This window comes from Eucalyptus grandis, chromosome 11 (assembly GCF_016545825.1).
Source record: "Eucalyptus grandis isolate ANBG69807.140 chromosome 11, ASM1654582v1, whole genome shotgun sequence".
In the NCBI taxonomy this organism is placed as follows: domain Eukaryota; kingdom Viridiplantae; phylum Streptophyta; class Magnoliopsida; order Myrtales; family Myrtaceae; genus Eucalyptus; species Eucalyptus grandis.
Window position 1 is genome coordinate 35,700,567 of NC_052622.1, and position 20,167 is coordinate 35,720,733.

The 20,167-nt window shown below is 38.8% G+C and overlaps 4 protein-coding genes across 4 annotated transcripts; 3 read left to right on the forward strand and 1 right to left on the reverse strand.

Annotated features, from left to right (window-relative positions):
• The first annotated feature begins 2,967 nt into the window (after positions 1 to 2,967).
• LOC104427821 (transcription factor bHLH162) lies at positions 2,968 to 4,525 on the forward strand. The gene is made up of 3 exons (XM_010040847.3): positions 2,968 to 3,105; positions 3,470 to 3,826; positions 4,304 to 4,525. Exons 1-3 carry the CDS (start codon positions 2,968 to 2,970, stop codon positions 4,370 to 4,372), a joined length of 564 nt encoding a protein of 187 aa, XP_010039149.1. The 3' UTR covers positions 4,373 to 4,525.
• Positions 4,526 to 9,528: 5,003 nt separating this feature from the next.
• LOC104427822 (transcription factor bHLH162) lies at positions 9,529 to 11,013 on the forward strand. Its single transcript, XM_010040848.2, has 3 exons — positions 9,529 to 9,666; positions 9,999 to 10,355; positions 10,789 to 11,013. Exons 1-3 carry the CDS (start codon positions 9,529 to 9,531, stop codon positions 10,855 to 10,857), a joined length of 564 nt encoding a protein of 187 aa, XP_010039150.2. The 3' UTR covers positions 10,858 to 11,013.
• Positions 11,014 to 14,790: 3,777 nt separating this feature from the next.
• LOC104426276 (RING-H2 finger protein ATL74) lies at positions 14,791 to 16,651 on the forward strand. Its single transcript, XM_018864960.1, has 3 exons — positions 14,791 to 14,842; positions 15,767 to 15,906; positions 16,199 to 16,651. Exons 1-3 carry the CDS (start codon positions 14,791 to 14,793, stop codon positions 16,649 to 16,651), a joined length of 645 nt encoding a protein of 214 aa, XP_018720505.1.
• Positions 16,652 to 17,365: 714 nt separating this feature from the next.
• LOC104426275 (protein DELETION OF SUV3 SUPPRESSOR 1(I)) lies at positions 17,366 to 18,867 on the reverse strand. Its single transcript, XM_039304221.1, has 2 exons — positions 18,425 to 18,867; positions 17,366 to 17,634 (listed from the first exon to the last, which is right to left on the reverse strand). The coding sequence occupies exons 1-2, from the start codon at positions 18,513 to 18,515 to the stop codon at positions 17,507 to 17,509; spliced, it is 219 nt and encodes a 72-aa protein (XP_039160155.1). The 5' UTR covers positions 18,516 to 18,867; the 3' UTR covers positions 17,366 to 17,506.
• Positions 18,868 to 20,167: the final 1,300 nt, after the last annotated feature.

A 20,167-nucleotide genomic window follows, 5' to 3' on the forward strand; every position in this document is an offset into this window, starting at 1 on the left:
TTCTTCTTCTTCATTGGCCAGTCACTGGTCGCCGAAGAAAAAGAAAAGGAAAAATCAAAAATTTAAAAAATGATTTTTTAAAAATAAAAATAGAAAAGAAAATTTTAGATTTTATTGGTTTGGTTTAGTTAACCGAATTGATAAAAACTGAACCAAATAAAAAATTTTGATTTTAAATGAAAGCAAGGAAATCTAGAATGTGGATCATATTATGGAAATAACACAGAGTCGTGTGGCCCAATTAACTCGGATGATATTCCGAATAAGAACTTAATAGAAAAAAACCGAATTTTTCGGTTCAATTCGGCTCGGTTCGATTTTTGACACCCCTACCTCAAAGTACACTCATCTTGGAGCAGCCAAGACGAACAATAAAGAACACTGGAGATTTACGTGATTCGATCCGATTATTGATACCTACTTCAGCAATGAATAATTCACCAATGATCGCAAAATCACACAGCGTTACAACTGTCCACAATGGAGTGCTCTCAATGCCTAAATTACTTTCAAATCCATAATTAAACAAGTCAGGTGGACGTAAATTCAAATCCTCCCATGTGTTCCACGCTCCTTTTGTTCGGAACGTTCCTTCATATGTCTGAAGAGGGATGCTTCGCTTCGCGGCCGCCATTGTACCCGACAGGCTTTTACGTCCTTTTAGAGGGAAGGAAACCAGAGAGGAAAACACTGCTCCTCATGCAGCACGCACGTGTCTATTTAGAGTCAATAATCCCTAAGTTCTGCTGGGCGGTTTGAAGTTCCTCCCCTCCACACAATACACGAAGAAAAGAGTCCAAACAAATAATTCCAAGTTCGATTCGGATTGGAAGGCACACCGAATTTCAGCAAACCAAAATCCTCCAAGCAAGATCGAACAAGTCACGATTCGAATTTAATGCGGCCGTCATTTTTTTATTTTATTTTATTTTCCTCAAGGCAATCATAGATTTCGAGGAAAACGATGTACAGGAATATTCTCGTTGCTCAATTTTATCCACGAGAGTTCTTTTTTTCTTTTTTTTTGTCAGCCAAGTATACTCATGGATTTTGGAGCTCGGAGAACTTGAGGAAATCCCATAAACCCAAAAAAATCCCCATATTCGGAGGAAGGGAGTTTTGAACTGTCGACCTCCCTATTCCCACGTGAGAACTTATATAGAACGTGAGATACTAGAGTGTTAACTTGATATATATTCCCTTGAAATATGATATAACTTTGATATTTTAAAACTCATGTGATTACTCAAGTGACAATTATGTATGTCCTCCTTAATTCAAGATTTGAGTTAGAATCATCATGTTTCTGTATTCTTTTGAGTTCATCCCTAATAGTACAAACTGGCGTGTCTATACTAGTTACTCGTTATGTGTAGGATGAGAGAACTACTAATGTGAATGAAGATATACGTCAAGTGCTCAAAGAGTCTTATAATATTCCATTGTAAGCAAAAAAATGGCTTTAAGTTTTGGTCAGAAGGGTTGATGGAGTTTTATGAATGTTATATTAGACAAAAGAAAAAAAAAAAACACTAATCATTGCTTGATTTTCTTGTAAAGTTAGCAGATAATATCCATCCCCGGTATGAAAATTCCATCTACATCCATTACTTAATATATAACTGTCAAATCGCGTATCTTTGGAAATATGCATTCGACTACATAAGACAATAATGAAGTCATTTTAGAAGAGAAAATCAAGTCTTTCACTTTGCAAAATACACCTACTATATTCTTTTAAATATATAAAAGGAAATCCTCTTTTGTCTGTTATTTATATTGTCCTTTTTGTGTTTTAATGGTTCTATTTAAGTTTTAATCATTTAATATTGTCCCTTTTGCTTTGCCTTTTGACCCCACCGACAAAGTCTTCACGCTCCGTCTCCATCCTCCAACAACGTCATGCATTAGATTAAAATGAATTAGTGTTGAGCGTCAGCCATTTCTTTTAAATTTTCACTTGCAATCTATCGCATCGCGTAATATACAGATTTTGAAAATCTAATGATGCTTTTTGATCGAACATCTCTTCCAAATGCATGCTTTTGGAAATGAAGAATAGGAAATGGAGGTGTCAAACTAGGTCAAGCTGGCCTCGACTACAGTGAATGGTCTATGCCGTGCCGGTCAAACACCTCGATCAGCCCAGCACGGGCCAAGGTGCATGTTCGGTCGTGTCGGGTGCCAGCCCGATATATAAGGCCCTTATGTGGCCGAATTGCCCTCAGCCCCATCTTTCCTGTGATTTAATGTAGATGTAGATGTAGACAGCTAATAAGGAATCGAAAACTTGAGGAATGCAAGCTCTCATTGATTGAGTAGCGAGAGGGCTTTGTGAAGAAAAATAGGAACAAGTCATTGTCATCAATAATTATATACATTAGACCATTATGGGAATAATATAATTTACGCGAAGAATTTGCAGCAAATAATTCACTGATAACCGAAGAATCGAGTATTACAAAAACTTACACACTCTAGTGCTTTCCACACCGAATTACTTCCGGATACACAATTTCTACAGCTAAAACAATTTAGTTGGATGTGAAAGTCAAGGAACAAATTCCTAATTGTGTTCGCCGCTCCTTTAATTCAGACCGTTCCTTCGCATGACTGAAAAGGAGCGCTTCACTGTGCGGTCGGTATTGTACTTGACCCCTTTTTGTCTGCTTTCGGAAGGAAGGAATCGGTAATCGCCCATTCACTCTTACTCTTCTTTGCTCTTCATCAATAATAATCTTTCCATTTATAATCACGCATGCACAAAAATATCTGACGTCCTCACTTTTCAGACTCTCTCTCTCTCTCTCTCTCTCTCTCTCTCTCTCTCTCTCTCTCTCTCAAGTCTCAGGAGTCCCTCAAGACGCACTTTCTTTTCAACTATTGTCTTTTGCTCTTGTTCAGACACAAAAAGCTTGTATTCTGTAAGTGAATGATACTACAGCATATCAATTCCGGATCTCAAAGATGAACAAAAGCACAAGCAACAATCAGTCGCTGAAAGTAGAGCGCAAAACTTTGGAGAAAAACCGAAGAATTCGTATGAATATTCTCTGCTCCAAGCTTGCTTCCCTCATTCCTCAACACCATATCACCACTTCTAAGGTTCTCTCTCTCTCTCTCTCTCTCTCTCTCTCTCTCTCTCTCTCTCTCTCTCTCTCTCTCTCTCTCTCTCTATGGGTTTACTAGAAGTGATCGAGTAAAGTGCCTAACCTTCTTTCCGAGCTTGAAAATCGTTAGATAATGCCGCAATTTCCTTTTCTTTATTGGCTTCTTGACAACGAGTTCTTGAAAACAGCCTATCTTTTGAAATCAGAAATTTTCATGGAAAAGGATGGAATTGATCTATCAAAATGTTGTTGCGTATTATTAGTAAGATATGCACATAAATTCGGGTTGCATGTATCAACTTCAACAATCAAAATAGAGTGAAAATTTCCTTAATTTCCCTTTCTCTTTTGGGTTTCAGGAATCGCTGCCGCGGCAAGATCAGCTGGATCAAGCTGCATCATACATAACGCAGTTGAAAGAAAGGATTGATGGGTTGAAACTGAGGAAGGAACAAGCAGTACTGCAGTCCGAAGGAATTGACACAAGCAGCTCTTTGACTTCATCGATTGATCAGAAGGCCAAACTAGGGTTCGTGCCTCCTGTGTTTCAACTGAGAGACCATGGATTAGGTCTGGAAGTGATCTTGATCAGTGGGAGGAGGAAGAACTTCATGTTGTATGAAGTGATCAGAATTCTCGAGGAAGAAGGAGCTGAGGTTGTCAGTGCCAGCTTTTCTGTTGTCGGTGATAAGATCTTCCACACACTCAATGCTCAGGTAACTCATTATCTCGAATTATTTCATCGAGGATGTTATAATTTTGGTTTAACAGGAACAAAGATCATATAATCTTGATGTCATCCTCATTTAAAGAATGGAAACTAGGGTTCCTTAGGTACACGCTTCCTGGAGCAGCCAAGCTCTGGAGGAAATCTAAATTGGAGAGATGGTGTTGTATTAACTGATTTTGGCAAGTCAAAAACTACGAATACCACACAATAAGTTAGCCTTTAAGGTGGAGGCTAAATACATATACTTTGAAGCGGAACTAAGTTCGAGAGTTACTTTTAAGAGGTTATATAAGTACTGCAAACTTCACTATGCTTCGTTCTTGATGCGTTGAAATTAGGATGACAATTTCCATCACTAAGTTATATTTTCTTTCGTTCCTCTCTTTAGTTCTTCGTGATGAGCATTTTGTCCGCCCCATGGTTAGACATCTAGCTCATTTTATAGTTTGTGATGGAATTGCAGGTGAGATTATGTAGAGTTGGAGTAGAGACCACAAGGGTATATGAGAGATTGAAAGAATTGATCCACTAATTCTCTCTCTAATGGTCGATCTTTTAACGTTGCAACAACGAACAGTATGAGAAAAGACATGAACTTTTACCTAAAAAATGGCAATCGGCTGATGCAGATAGGGGATGGAACGAAATTCATAGTCGACTTATGTTTTTACGTTTGTTGCAGAAATAAAATAGCCATCGCTGGCAAGCTATATAGTTATTAGTAGCAAATGTTGAATAAGTTTTCTTAGTCATGTAAAAGGCCAACATAGAGTGATGTGTGTCAAAGGCTTAAATACAGTTATTATGTGCCATTTGTCTATCCATAAATATATATACACACCAATTCCGACGCAATTTTGGATCTCTAAAATATCCTTTTTGTACTGCTTGCCATGGAGTTGCAATTTACATCCTGTTGCTTCACTTCAAGAAGTAAATTGATCTTTTGCATAAGATGTAGCTTTGGCAAGGCATCTTGCTCCGTTGGAAAATCATAAGGTAGTTAACTGAAATCACAAGAATTAAGGTTACGTATTGAGGTCATGGTTGTTCTGAAAATCTCACATTGATATCCATGCGAGTGGTAATAAACCCTAAGTCGTTGTCGAAATAAAACTTCGAGGAGTAAACCTGTACAAATGTTAGAGAGAAGAGGCCAAAACTTTGATTTCAAAGCAAATTTTATGGTCAAGTCATATCGTAATTTTCAGTGAAACTATCTCAATTAGTACTGCTTTAGTATTCTTCCTAAAGAGTTATGGTTCTTGTCGATGTTCTGGTCATATTGAAGAGCTACATTTGTGTGAGTTTTAGGGTTTTCGACAGAGCTAATGGGTTAGTCTGGCACCATAATTTGAAGAAGAACAGGGGTTTGGTCCTATTTTTGTACTGCAACGAGTATTTTGAATTGCTAAATCCAATGAATTTCACGTCAAATTCAATAGACCGTGTCATTTTCTCTTTACAATCTTTTGGGAAAAAATGAAAACGATGAGCTGCATGAAACTGAACATCTAAATGCTAATTATGGCGACACTTGACAAAAAGAATTCATGAACCCACTAATGGAAAACCGAGAAAGAGAAGGATCAAAATTTCAGAGGGCGGCAGTCTCCATCACTAAAAGCAATAATGAAGCCATTTGACAAGAAATAATTTGAGATATTCTTATGTTGTGATATAGCATGAAAACTAATAAGATCTCATAATTAAATCAACATGAAATCATCAGAGAAATAAACAATGAACAACGAAGATTTATGTATTTCAATTCAAGTATCAGTCTCTATTTTATAAGCAAATAATTCATTAATGATCACAAAAATCATAGCGTCGCAGTTGTCTGCATGATGGAGCATTTTCCTCGCCTAAACAACTTAGGTGGACGTAAGATTCAAATCCTCCCATGTGTTCCGTGCTCCTTTTTGTTCAGAACGTTCCTTCGCATGTGTGAAGAGGGATGCTTCGCTCCGCGGCGGCCACTGTACCCGACCGAGTTTCATTCCCTCGAAAGGAAGCAGAAAGGAAAAGACGTGCTTTTCTTTCCAACTCTGAAAACCTCCTGGCTCCTCATGCATGCACCTATCCATTCAGAACATCAGAGCCCTCCTTTCGGCGGGGCGACAAGATGTCCCTCCCTTCCGCACAAAAAGAAAGAAAAAAGAGTCCAAAAAGTCTATGTTTGGATGGTCTTCGTCAACAGTGAACAAAACCAAGTTCCCCCGCCGAATAATTCCCAGATCGATTCGGATTGAGAGGCACGCCGAATTTCAGCAAACCAAAAATCCTCCAAGCGGATCAAACAAGTCACGATTCGGATGAATGCGGCCGTTGTTTTTTTTCCGCAAGGCAAGCGTAGATTTCGAGGAAAATGAGGCATAGGAATTTCCTCGTCGGTGAATTTTGTCCGCAAGTGCTTTTTTGTTCTTTTGTTGGCCAAGTATACTCCTGGACTTTGGAGCTTCGAGAAGCTTGACAGGCCCCTGTTAGGCCCACTTGAGAATTCCCATAAACCCATAAAACCCCCCTATCCTAGGAGGGGATCCCCACCTCCCCATTCTCACGTAGAAACTTACATAGTGTGAGACACTAGAATATTAACTTGATATATATACTCTTGAAATATGCTGTAAATTTGATCTTTTAAAAATTTATTTAAGTGATAATTGTGCATATCCTCTTAATTCAGGGTTTGGGTTAGAATCATCATGTTTCTATATTCTTTCAAGCTCATCCCTAAGGTACAAACCAGCGTATCTATACTAGCGATGCAGCCCACATTCTAGAACAACTTGTTGAACCAAGAAGATCAACATGCATTTAAGATCAATGACACTCTCATCGATAAGCCTCATCTTTGGCTTTGTCATAATAACTTTGTCATTTCCCATGCATCGAAACTTGCATCATGATACCTAAGGATGGCCATAAGTATTGAAATTGTTTTTTTTTTTTTTTTTTTTTTTTTTGGTAAGGACACAAGTATTGAAATTGTTGTATAATAACTCACAGTTTTTAAATGTTTCTAGTTTCTATGTGCATAAATGATTGTTAGATTCTAGGTTTGAGTCTAGTCTTTGCTCTTCTTTTGTTGTGCTATAAAAGGTCATCAAGTCACTATAAAATACACACCAAATTTGATTAATGAAAATTTGCTTAGCACAATTCCCTTGAACCTAAAAGAGTTCAAATCCCTTGAAAACCTTGAAGAGTTTTCACTCCGTCCTTGAAAAGTCGGAGCTTCTAAAACCTGCATCATTTAAAGAGTTGCAGCCATCAATCTCAAAGAATTGATACCATTTCAACTTTCTTGGAGGCCTAGAAGAGTAACCATTGAAGTTCCTATCCTTTTCTTTATTCGATCAGATTTTGTTTCATCCACTTCCTTCCAAAATCGACTAGTCCATAGTTTTATCTAAGAAAACTCAAAACATGAAACTTGCAGATCTTCGAGTCTCTGTTCTTTTAGCTTTGGAATTAGGTCATTCTGATGTGAATCAATAAAGTTATTCCCATTTTCTCGAACTAATACGAAACTGAAATTTCTGCTTGATTTTGTGATTGAGTTTTCGTGTGTAAGTCACTCTATCCTATTGTTTGACTAGCCAACCTTGGGCTACATCAACTAGTTACCCATTATGTGTTGGACAAGAGCATTGCTAAAGTGAATGTAAATATAAATCGGGTGCTCAAAAAGTCTAGAGTATTCCGTTAGTTGGCCAAAAAAGGCTATAAGTTTTCGTCGGAAAAGTAAATGGAGTTTTATGAAAGTTATATTAGACAAAAGAAAAAACTAATTATTGATTGAATTGCTTGTGAATTTAGCAAATACAACCCATCCCCCGGTATGAAAATTTCATCTACATCCGTTAGTTAATAAATAACTATTAAATGGCGTGTCTTAGGAAATATGCATTCGACCACATAAGACAATAATGAAGTCATTTTAGAAGAGAAAATCAAGTCTTTCACATTGCAAAATTCACCTACTATATTCTTTTAAATATATAAAAGGAAATCCTCTTTTGCCTGTTATTTATATTGTCCTTTTTGTGTTTTAATGGTTCTATTTAAGTTTTAATCATTTAATATTGTCCCTTTTGCTTTGCCTTTTGACCCCACCGACAAAGTCTTCACGCTCCGTCTCCGTCCTCCAACAACGTCATGCATTAGATTAAAATGAATTAGTGTTGAGCGTCAGCCATTTCTTTCAAATTTTCACTTGCAATACAGATTTTGAAAATCTAATGATGCTTTTTGATCGAACATCTCTTCCAAATGCATGCTTTTGGAAATGAAGAATAGGAAATGGAGGTGTCAAACTAGGTCGAGCTGGCCTCGACTACAGTGAATGGTCTATGCCGTGCCGGTCAAACACCTCCATCAGCCCAGCACGGGCCAAGGTGCATGTTCGGTCGTTTCGGGTGCCAGCCCGATATATAGGGCCCTTATGTGGCCGAATTGCCCTCAGCCCCATCTTTCCTGTGATTCAATGTAGATGTAGATGTAGACAGCTAATAAGGAATCGAAAACTTGAGGAATGCAAGCTCTCATTGATTGAGTAGCGAGAGGGCTTTGTGAAGAAAAATAGGAATAAGTCATTGTCATCAATAATTATATACATTAGAGCATTATGGGAATAATATAATTTACGCGAAGAATTTGTAGCATATAATTCACTAATAATCGAAGAATCGAGTATTACAAATACTTATACGCTCTAGTGCTTTTCACACCAAATTACTTCCAGATACACAATTTCTACAGCTAAAACAATTTAGTTGGATGTGAAAGTCAAGGAACAAATTCCTAAGGATTAATACTCTGAAAAACTCCGAACCGGTACACTTGTGACAAATTTACCCCAAACTATTTTTTTGACCATGAAAAATCTCAAACTGGTACATCTATGACAAATTTACCCGACTGACTATAAAAAATCCTAAATTTGTACATTTATGACAAATTTACCATAAACTAATTTATTCGACCGCAAAAAACCCCAAACTAATAAATTTGTGACAAATATACTCTTCGCTAAATTGAATTAATACCACAAAAAAATCATAAAAATTGTAAACTTTGACAAACGGATCATAAAATCTCAAATTGATATACTAGTCAATTGTCACGTGTCATTTAACTTAATAATTTGATAATAAATTTTAACAAAAACTAACATAGGGTAAATTTGTCACAAGTGTACTAGTTTAGGGTAAATTTATCAAAAGTATACCAGTTTGAGATTTTTGGTGGTCAAAAAAATAATTTAGGGTAAATTTTTTACAAGTGAACCAATTTAGGGTTTTTCAGCTATTAACCCAATTCCTAATTGTGTTCGCCGCTCCTTTAATTCAGACCGTTCCTTCGCACGACTGAAAAGGAGCGCTTCACTTTGCAGTCGGTATTGTACTTAACCCCTTTTTGTCTGCTTTCTGAAGGAAGGAATCGGTAATCGCGCCATTCACTCTTACTCTTCTTTGCTCTTCATCAATAATAATAAATATCAGACGTCCTCACTTTTCAGACTCTCTCTCTCTCTCTCTCTCTCTCTCTCTCTCTCAAGTCTCAGGAGTCCCTCAAGACGCACTTTCTTTTCAACTATTGCCTTTTGCTCTTGTTCAGACACAAAAAGCTTGTATTCTGTAAGTGACTGATACTACAGCATATCAATTCTGGATCTCAAAGATGAACAAAAGCACAAGCAACAATCAGTCGCTGAAAGTAGAGCGCAAAACTGTGGAGAAAAACAGAAGAATTCGCATGAATATTCTCTGCTCCAAGCTTGCTTCCCTCATTCCTCAACACCATATCACCACTTCTAAGGTTCTCTCTCTCTCTCTCTCTCTCTCTCTCTCTCTCTCTATGGGTTTACTAGAAGTGATCGAGTAAAGTGCCTAACCTTCTTTCCGAGCTTGAAAATCGTTAGATAATGCCGCAATTTCCTTTTCTTTATTGGCTTCTTGACAACGAGTTCTTGAAAACAGCCTATCTTTTGAAATCAGAAATTTTCATGGAAATGGATGGAATTGATCTATCAAAATGTTGTTGCGTATTATTAGTAAGATATGCACATAAATTCGGGTTGCATGTATCAACTTCAACAATCAAGATAGAGTGAAAATTTCCTTAATTTCCCTTTCTCTTTTGGGTTTCAGGAATCGCTGTCGCGGCAAGATCAGCTGGATCAAGCTACATCATACATAACGCAGTTGAAAGAAAGGATTGATGGGTTGAAACTGAGGAAGGAACAAGCAATACTGCAGTCTGAAGGAATTGACACAAGCAGCTCTTTGACTTCATCGATTGATCAGAAGGCCAAACTAGGGTTCGTGCCTCCTGTGTTTCAACTGAGAGACCATGGATTAGGTCTGGATGTGATCTTGATCAGTGGGAGGAGGAAGAACTTCATGTTGTATGAAGTGATCAGAATTCTCGAGGAAGAAGGAGCTGAGGTTGTCAGTGCCAGCTTTTCTGTTGTCGGTGATAAGATCTTCCACACACTCCATGCTCAGGTAACTCATTATCTCGAATTATTTCATCGAGGATGTTATAATTTTGGTTTAGCAGAAAAGATCATATAATCTTGATGTCATCCTCATTCAAAGAATGGAAACTAGGGTTCCTTAGGTACACGCTTCCTGGAGCAGCCAAGCTCTGGAGGAAATCTAAATTGGAGAGATGGTGTTGTATTAACTGATTTTGGCAAGTCAAAAACTACGAATACCACACAATAAGTACTAGGTTCGAGACTTACTTTTAAGAGGTTATATAAGTATTGCAAACTTCACTATGCTTCGTTCTTGGTGCGTTGAAATTAGGATGACAATTTCCATCGCTAAGTTATATTTTCTTTCGTTCCTCTCTTTAGTTCTTTGTGATAAGCATTTTGTCCGCCCCATGATTAGACATCTAGCTCACATTTTATAGTTTGTGATGGAATTGCAGGTGAGACTATGTAGAGTTGGAGTAGAGACCACAAGGGTATATGAGAGATTGAAAGAATTGATCCACTGATTCTCTCTCTAATGGTCGATCTTTTAACGTTGCAACAACGAACAGTATGAGAAAAGACATGAACTTTTACCTAAAAAATGGCAATCGGCTGATGCAGATAGGGGATGGAACGAAATTCATAGTCGACTTATGTTTTTACGTTTGTTGCAGAAATAAAATAGCCATCGCTGGCAAGCTATATAGTTATTAGTAGCAAATGTTGAATAAGTTTTCTTAGTCATGTAAAAGGCCAGCATAGAGTGATGTGTGTCAAAGGCTTAAATACAGTTATTATGTGCCATTTGTCTATCCATAAATATATATACACACCAATTCCGAAGCAATTTTGGATCTCTAAAATATCCTTTTTGTACTGCTTGCCATGGAGTTGCAATTTACATTCCGTTGCTTCGCTTCAAGAAGTAAATTGATCTTTTGCATAAGATGTAGCTTTTGGCAAGGCATCTTGCTCCGTTGGAAAATCATAAGGTAGTTAACTGAAATCACAAGAATTAAGGTTCTGTATTGAGGTCATGGTTGTTCTGAAAATCTCACATTGATATCCATGCGAGTGGTAATAAACCCTAAGTCGTTGTCGAAATAAAACTTCGAGGAGTAAACCTGTACAAATGTTAGAGAGAAGAGGCCAAAACTTTGATTTCAAAGCAAATTTTATGGTCAAGTCATATCGTAATTTTCAGTGAAACTATCTCAATTAGTACTGCTTTAGTATTCTTCCTAAAGAGTTATGGTTCTTGTCGATGTTCTGGTCATATTGAAGAGCTACATTTGTGTGAGTTTTAGGGTTTTTGACAGAGCTAATGGGTTAGTCTGGCACCATAATTTGAAGAAGAAAAGGGGTTTGGTCCTATTTTTGTACTCGCAACAAGTATTTTGAATTGCTAAATCCAATGAATTTCACGTCAAATTCAATAGACCGTGTCATTTTCTCTTTACAATCTTTTGGGAAAAAATGAAAATGATGAGCTGCATGAAATTGAACATCTAAATGCTAATTATGGCGACACTTGACAAAAAGAATTCGTGAACCCACTAATGGAAAACCGAGAAAGAGAAGGATCAAAATTTCAGAGGACGGCAGTCTCCAGCACTAAAGGCAATAATGAAGCCATTTGACAAGAAATAATTCGAGATATTCTTATGTTGTGATATAGCATGAAAACTAATAAGATCTCGTAATCAAATCAACATGAAATCATCAGAGAAATAAATAATGAACAATGAAGATTTATGTGTTTCAGTTCAAGTATCAGTCTCTATTTTATAAGCAAATAATTCATTAATGATCACAGAAATCATAACGTCGCAGTTGTCTTCATGATGGAGTGTCTTCCACGCCTAAACAACTGAGGTGAACGTAACATTCAAATCCTCCCGTGTGTTCCGTGCTCCTTTTTGTTCATAACGTTCCTTCGCATGTCTGAAGAGGGATGCTTCGCTCGGCGGCTACTGTACCCGACCGAGTTTCATTCCCTCGAAAGGAAGCAGAAAGGAAAAGACGTGCTTTTCTTTCCAACTCTGAAAACCTCCTGGCTCCTCATGCATGCACCTATCCATTTAGAACATCAGAGCCCTCCTTTCGGCGGGGCGACAAGATGCCCCTCCCTTCCGCACAAAAAGAAAGAAAAAAGAGTCCAAAAAGTCTATGTTTGGATGGGCTTCGTCAACAGTGAACAAAATCAAGTTCCCCCGCCGAATAATTCCCAGTTCGATTCGGATTGAGAGGCACGCCGAATTTCAGCAAACCAAAAATCCTCCAAGCAGATCAAACAAATCACGATTCGGATGAATGCGGCCGTTGTTTTTTTTTCCGCATGGCAAGCGTAGATTTCGAGGAACATGAGGCATAGGAATTTCCTTGTCGGTGAATTTTGTCCGCAAGTGCTTTTTTGTTTTTCTGTTGGCCAAGTATACTCCTGGACTTTGGAGCTCCGAGAAGCTTGACAGGCCCCTGTCTGTTAGGCCCACTTGAGAATTCCCATAAACCCATAAAACCCCCGTATCCTAGGAGGGGATCCCCACCTCCTCATTCTCACGTAGAAACTTATATAGAGTGTGAGACACTAGAATATTAACTTGATATATATACCCTTGAAATATGCTGTAAATTTGATCTTTTAAAAATTTATTTAAGTGATAATTGTGCATATCCTCTTAATTCAAGGTTTGGGTTAGAATCATCATATTTCTATATTCTTTCGAGCTCATCCCTAAGGTACAAACCAGCATGTTCTATACTAGCGATGCAGCCCGCATTCTAGAACAACTCGTTGAACCAAGAAGATCAACGTGCATTTAAGATCAATGATACTCTCATCGATAAGGCCTCATCTTTGCCTTTGTCATAATAACTTTGTCATTTCCCATGCATCGAAACTTGCATCATGATACCTAAGGATGGCCATAAGTATTGAAATTGTTTTTTTTTTTTTTTTTTGGTAAGGACACAAGTATTGAAATTGTTGTATAATAACTCACAGTTTTTAAATGTTTCTAGTTTCTATGTGCATAAATGATTGTTAGATTCTAGGTTTGAGTCTAGTCTTTGCTCTTCTTTTGTTGTGCTATAAAAGGTCATCAAGTCACTATAAAATACACATCAAATTTGATTAATGAAAATTTGCTTAGCACACTTTCCTTGAACCTAAAAGAGTTCAAATCCCTTGAAAACCTTGAAGAGTTTTCACTCCGTCCATGAAAAGTCGGAGCTTCTAAAACCTGCATCATTTAAGAGTTGCAGCCATCAATCTCAAAGAATTGATACCATTTCATCTTTCTTGGAGGCCTAGAAGGGTAACCATTGAAGTTCCTATCCTTTTCTTTATTCGATCAGATTTCATTTCATCCACTTCCTTCCAAAATCGACTAGTCCATAGTTTTTATCTAAGAAAACTCAAAACATGAAACTTGCAGATCTTCGAGTCTTTGTTCTTTTAGCTTTGGAATTAGGTCATTCTGATTTGAATCAATAAAGTTATTCTCATTTTCTCGAACTAATACAAAACTGAAATTTCTGCTTGATTTTGTGATTGAGTTTTCTTGTGTGTAAGTCACTCTATCCTATTGTTTGACTAGCCGACCTTGGGCTACATCAACTAGTTACCCATTATGTGTTGGACAAGAGCATTGCTAAAGTGAATGTAAATATAAATCGGGTGCTCAAAAAGTCTAGAGTATTCCGTTAGTTGGCAAAAAAGGCTATAAGTTTTCATCGGAAAAGTAAATGGAGTTTTATGAAAGTTATATTAGACAAAAGAAAAAACTAATTATTAATTGAATTGCTTGTGAATTTAGCAAATACAACCCATCCCCGGTATGAAAATTTCATCTACATCCGTTAGTTAATAAATAACTATTAAATGGCGTGTCTTAGGAAATATGCATTCGACCACGTAAGACAATAATGAAGTGCTTTTAGAAGAGAAAATCACGTCTTTCAAATTGCAAAATACACCTATTATATTCTTTTAAATATATAAAAGGAAATCCTTTTTTGTCTGTTATTTATGTGGTCCTTTTTGCGGTTTAGTGGTTCTAGTTAAGTTATAATTTATCTCTGGTATGGTAGAGGGATTCCACAAAACTAAGCGCAATTAATAATCTTTTGCTTTGCCTATTGACCCGAATAACAAAGTCTTCACGCTCCGTCTGCGTCCTCCAACACCGTGATGTACTAGATTAAAGTTTATTAGTGTTCACATAACCCATTTCTCTTAAATTTTCACCTGCAATCTATCTCATCGCTTAGTGTACAAATTTTGAAAATCTATCGGTGCTTTTTGAATGAGTGCGTCCTCCAAATACATGCTTTCACATGATCACGATAATGGTAACACGGATGGCTTATGCTAAAACGAATAGTCAAGAAGAAGGGCAAAGAAAAATGGGAAATAGAGGTTTCAAACTAGGTCGAGCTGGCCTCGACTACAGCCAATGGTCCGTGCAGTGCCGGTTAAATGCCTTAATCAGGCCAGCAACGCCCAAGGTATGTGTTCGGCAGTGTTAGGTGCCAGCTCGATATTTAGGGCCCTTATGTGGCGGAATTGCCTTCGGCCCGATCTTTCCTATGATTCAATGTAAATGCAGATTCAGACAGCTAACGAGGAATCAACAACTTGATCAATGCAAACTATCTGTGATTGAGTGGCGAGAGGGCTTTGTGAAGGAAGATAGGAACAAGTCATTGTCATCGATAATTACATATATCGACCAATTGTAGGTGTCCTGGCACTATCAATCCGGTCGCTGTAACTCTTATTAAGTAAATATTGGTAATTGAGTGCATAGCTGAACGGCAAATTGAGTGCGGGATACGTTGCACTACCCTTATATTATAATTCGAGATTTTTTGGGCAATTCATCAACTCAACCCCATAAGAAACCTAAGTGGATTCTTTTCAATCCCAACATTTTCAATTGTCAAGAATTGCTACAGTCGTGGATTTCTTGATCCTGGAGGTTGAAGTTTGTCATGCTTGTCTAGGGAAAGACACCGAAATATCTATTTCGTGGATCTTTTTTTTTTCCTTTTTGTTTTCCTGATTGGTTTCTCATCATCCCGTCTTAATTCAGTTGGACATCTTTTTTATTTGTTTCACGTCTCAGGCGTTTGAATCTGGAAAGCCTGATTAATTGGAGGTTACTATGGAGTTGTCATGTCTAAGAAAACCTAAATCTTGGGCGCCGCCCGCTAAATCTAGCTGATAAAACCCGCCCAATTATTGGATTAGAGAAGAGTGCTATGACCTGTTTAGATAGTTAATGATAATTAGTGACTTGTTTAAGAGGATGCAGGATCTCCTTAGGTTGGAAAAGTTGACTCCGCTATGGATCTTTGCCTTGTCAAGAGAAACTAGGGATGATTTTCCTTCTGTCTTGCTTCAGGTTCTCTTTCATTATTTAATGGCAGGGAAGACAAAACCAACACTTGTAACAAAGAGCCACCTTCAGGTTGCTGCTTTCGCCCACCTAACTCCACAGGTCTCACGCACAACACTTGTGGTGCTCACTTGCTTCCTCAAGGCTGCTCAGTTTCTGCCTCCTCTTCAAGTAAACTGCAGAGTTTCTGTAAGATTTGGGTCTGGATAAGATCGAAGATCTTTGCTGTGATTCTTGCATGAGACTTGACCCTCCAGAGAGAGTTTCCTCTTCTGCTTCGACTTCTGATAAGTGCAGCCCAATCCAGTCGACATCAAGCGAACCAACCACCCGGAGAAGAAGTCTACTTCGGCTTCTGATAAGTGCAGCCCGATCCAGTCGACATCAAGCGAACTAACCACCCGGAGAAGAAGTACTGAGGAGATGAGATCTCCTCTTTTTCCGTGCTCTTCTGCTATGGAAGTCTAGTATGGTAATGGAAATAATCATCTCTGTGGTCTTGCTGTTCATGGGCATCGCGGTCTTGGTGGTGATTCATGTGTGCATAGTAGGGAGAGCATTCCGGGAAGGAGGAGGATTCAGTAGAGGACTGGTGCAGAGAAACAGCAACTCCGCGGCCTCGAAATTGTCGAGCGAAGACTTGAAGAAGCTGCCTTGCTTCGAGTACGGTTCGGGGGACAAGGCTTCCGACAGGGACGAGGACTGTGCAGTGTGCTTGGAGAATTTCAAAGCGGGCGAAAAGTGCAGGCTATTGCCTAACTGCAAGCACTGCTTCCATGCTCAATGTATAGATTCGTGGTTGTTGAAGACGGCCATTTGTCCCGTTTGTAGGACCGGCATAGCTCCTCCAGAAAGCAGTGCCAGTTTGTTGGAGGAAGGTCGTATAGAGCATAATGCTCTCGTCGAACTCACGTAGAGCACCAAGAGCTCTACAATCCGAGGTTCCCGGAATGAACTTCCAAAGCCACATACAAAGCCAGTGTTTTCAGGGATCTCACTGTGATCATAGTTTCGATTGGAGATGGCTGTGCCTTAAGACAGGTGCACGATCCCAGTAGCATTTACTTGGTTCGTCTATTTCCTTCTCCGTGACAAGTACCATAGTCCATGACATTTACCGAACAACGTGATAGCAATTGCCAAATGCAACGTCCGTCTCATTTATATAAGAATCTTCATGTTTGAGCCATTTTGTTAACTGAAGGATTTTGGGGTACAGGATCTACCGAAGCTGCAGATTTAAATACTGGAGGCATTTGGCAGAAACCTCTTTCAAACTAAGTACAGGTATGTCAAACAAGTAACTGCCAACGTGGGGTTTCAATATAGAGCTTGCAAACTCCATGAAAAGAGTGAATGCTCTGATAAGGAAAACATACGATGAGTTCTCAAATTCGAACAATCGATATTACGATAGGAAAGAGTTTCCTATGTATTCGCTAGATAGTTGTGCCACTTTAACCAGATAAGCTGCACGAGCCCGAAGGAAGAATCATGTATTTTGTGGAAGAAAGAAATACATCTTGCTCTGTCTTTTGATAGCACTTGGTAAAATTATCTTCTAGTCTCAGCATTCGATATTCCTTTTCCTATACTTGCATTGCCAAGTGAATTAGAGAAGAGAGGAGGGTGGAGCGAGCAGCAAAAGAGCTAAATTCCTATGTCAATGTGAAGGTACAAAGTTTGTTTTGCGAGGGAAACGAGGTAGACGATGATTACTAAACCAACACCTTAAACTAGGAGCAACAATCAAGAATTCCTATGTCAATGTTCAGCTCTTGGCAGCACTTTCCAGTTCTGTCCTTAGCTGCAGAGAAAAATCATCGTTCACATCGTCATCATCCCAATCATCTTCCCACTGCTGGGTAGCTTCTTTTACCTCTTCCTGAGCATCAAACTCTGCCATGAAGATCTATTTCAGGAAACAGAGAAGAGGATAACAAAAAATAAAAATCATCTCTATCCAAGAAGAACGACTGGTACAAGTTTTCAGAATACATGGACCTTCCCGACATGTAGACGAGGTAAAACTATCTAGACACCATAAGAACGATGACCCGCACTTATAAGTTTAGTACCAACAATCTAAATTCTCATGGTAAGGCACCTAAGAAGCAAGCAAGCAAGCAAGCAAGCAAATGACCCTATAAGCACGACAATTCTATCAACATGCCACCAGCAAAATTTGGTACATGACCTTGTCCATGGGCGGTATAATATAGACCAACGAGAGTGGCAAGACAGAGAACACCGGATTAGGAACCAAGCATCTCTTGACGTAAAGCTAGTAAGGCATGGAAAAACATAGTCGCGTCTTACGCCAGAATTTTTCCTAATTCTTCCATGCTAATCTCTTTCATCAATCATGAGAAGCAAAGCTCTTCCATGGAAGCTCACATTCTAGCAGATTGTACGTACCACCTCGCGGCATCGCCGGAAGAAACGCATTTGCAGCGAAGAACTACACGCCATGCCTCTCGTCACAAAGCACAGAACTAACTCCTATAAGCGTTCGACATTCCCTAGGCCGAATTACCCAATTGCTCGCCGGTATCGATTCAGCGGACAAACGACATCCGGATTACCTAATTTTCCCGATGAGACTTCACACGAGGGAAACCAAACAACGCGAGTTTCGCAAAAGCTTGCTAATTTGGCACTGTTTCAGGTGTTCAATTCGAGGTCGCACCTTCGTCGATCTCGAACTCCTCGAACTCGTCGTCGTCCTCGAACAAATCGCTCCTCGCGTCCCCCGCCGCGGCTTTCCGCTCGGCCGCCATCTCGGGACCCCGGGAGCTCAACGAGCAAAACGACCCGTCGCCAAAAATCGCGATTCTCGGGTCCCGCACCCACTTCCGGACACGAGTACAGATCACGAACCCTAGCGACGGCGTGAAGGAATCAGGATCCAAATCAACAGACGGGAACCGGCGACGAATCGCTTTTGTTCGATCGCGGTTTCGACCTTACTCGCGATTCCCCCGCCGAAGCTCCGGTCCGCCGTCGTGCTGCTGCTGAACGGAAGCGATCCGGCGCGAGCATGCACAGGCCGGCCGGCACGCGAGGGAAGATCTGATTTGCGGCGGCGGCGAAGATATTGCGAGACGGCGTCGTTTCAGTTGATTTAAACTTATCATGTTTCTTGCGCGAGAAGTAGCGTAGCGTGCCTTTTTCCTTGCGCAAATTAGCAAGAGAGTACTCCCGATTGCCATTGCTGCAAATATTGAACACAAACTTTGGGAAGTCTTGGTGAAATGCATAGCCTTTTCTGCTTTGTTGCAAATTGGACATCTCGAAAAAAATATATGCATACATATACATATATATTATTTCATAATTTTTGCAATTTTAGTATCGATTAATATCTTGATATGTCATCCCTTTCACGTGATATGATATTAACGAGAATGCGAGCAAAGTTATCTTTTCAAAACGACATCATGCGACTCCTTCCTGACAAAAATAATTCAAAACTAGGGGCCACATAAGCTAATATAGGATGGCTCTACACCCTTCATCGGGCGTGCAAAAACCCCTTGGAGGTGATTTTATTGTTGTTGAATATGGAGGATAATCCTAACTCACACCGGCTCTAAACCATCTGTATCCATAATTTCTAAACTTCTACTATTTGTGATTTCGTGGGGTCCGACACACGAAACATGATGGTGCGAATGAATGGAATGCGACAATAGCTAAATTTATCAAAATAGTAAAAGATTGCATAAGATACGGCAAGAGATTGTGTATATTTTGCTAATTGGCATTTTTTTTCTTTTATGCCCATTCTTTTCCTTTTTGGATAGAGTTTTCAGTTTGCCTTACTAAAGTGTCAGTTTAGGAAACTAAACCTTCGTTTGTTCCATGGAAAATGAGGCGACACTTAGCTCTCGCCGATGACTAGCCAAAAAAAGAAAAAAAAAAAAAATAAAGAAATAAATAAAATTAAAATAATTTAATAATGAATTTATTAAAAATTAAAAATAAAAGGAAAAAGTATTTGGTGAAAGAAGATATGAAAAATATTTTTTCATTCTCAAAAGCATAAAACATTTTTCCTCATTTTAGAAGACTTTTTTTTATCAGTTTATTTTCCGAGAAACGATTGTCGCAAAATTTAGAAAACGTTCTCCTAAAAGTTATTTTTCATAAAACGAATAGTGCCTAATTGTTCAATTGGGGAATGACATCAATAGATAGCAGCCAAAAAAAAAAAAATCTATTCATTCTTCATGAAATTATGAAAGGTCGTGTCAAGCTATTGAGAAAAATTTACTCCAAAAGCAAAAATTCGAGCAGGGTGTTTACATGGTCTTCCCTCCAAAGAAATGATTCCTCAAAATGACAGAATCGCCAGTGATACCGATTGCGTTTCTATTTCACCTGTTGCCATAACACGCAAACGAAATCGCTGGTTGCCATAACAATTCAT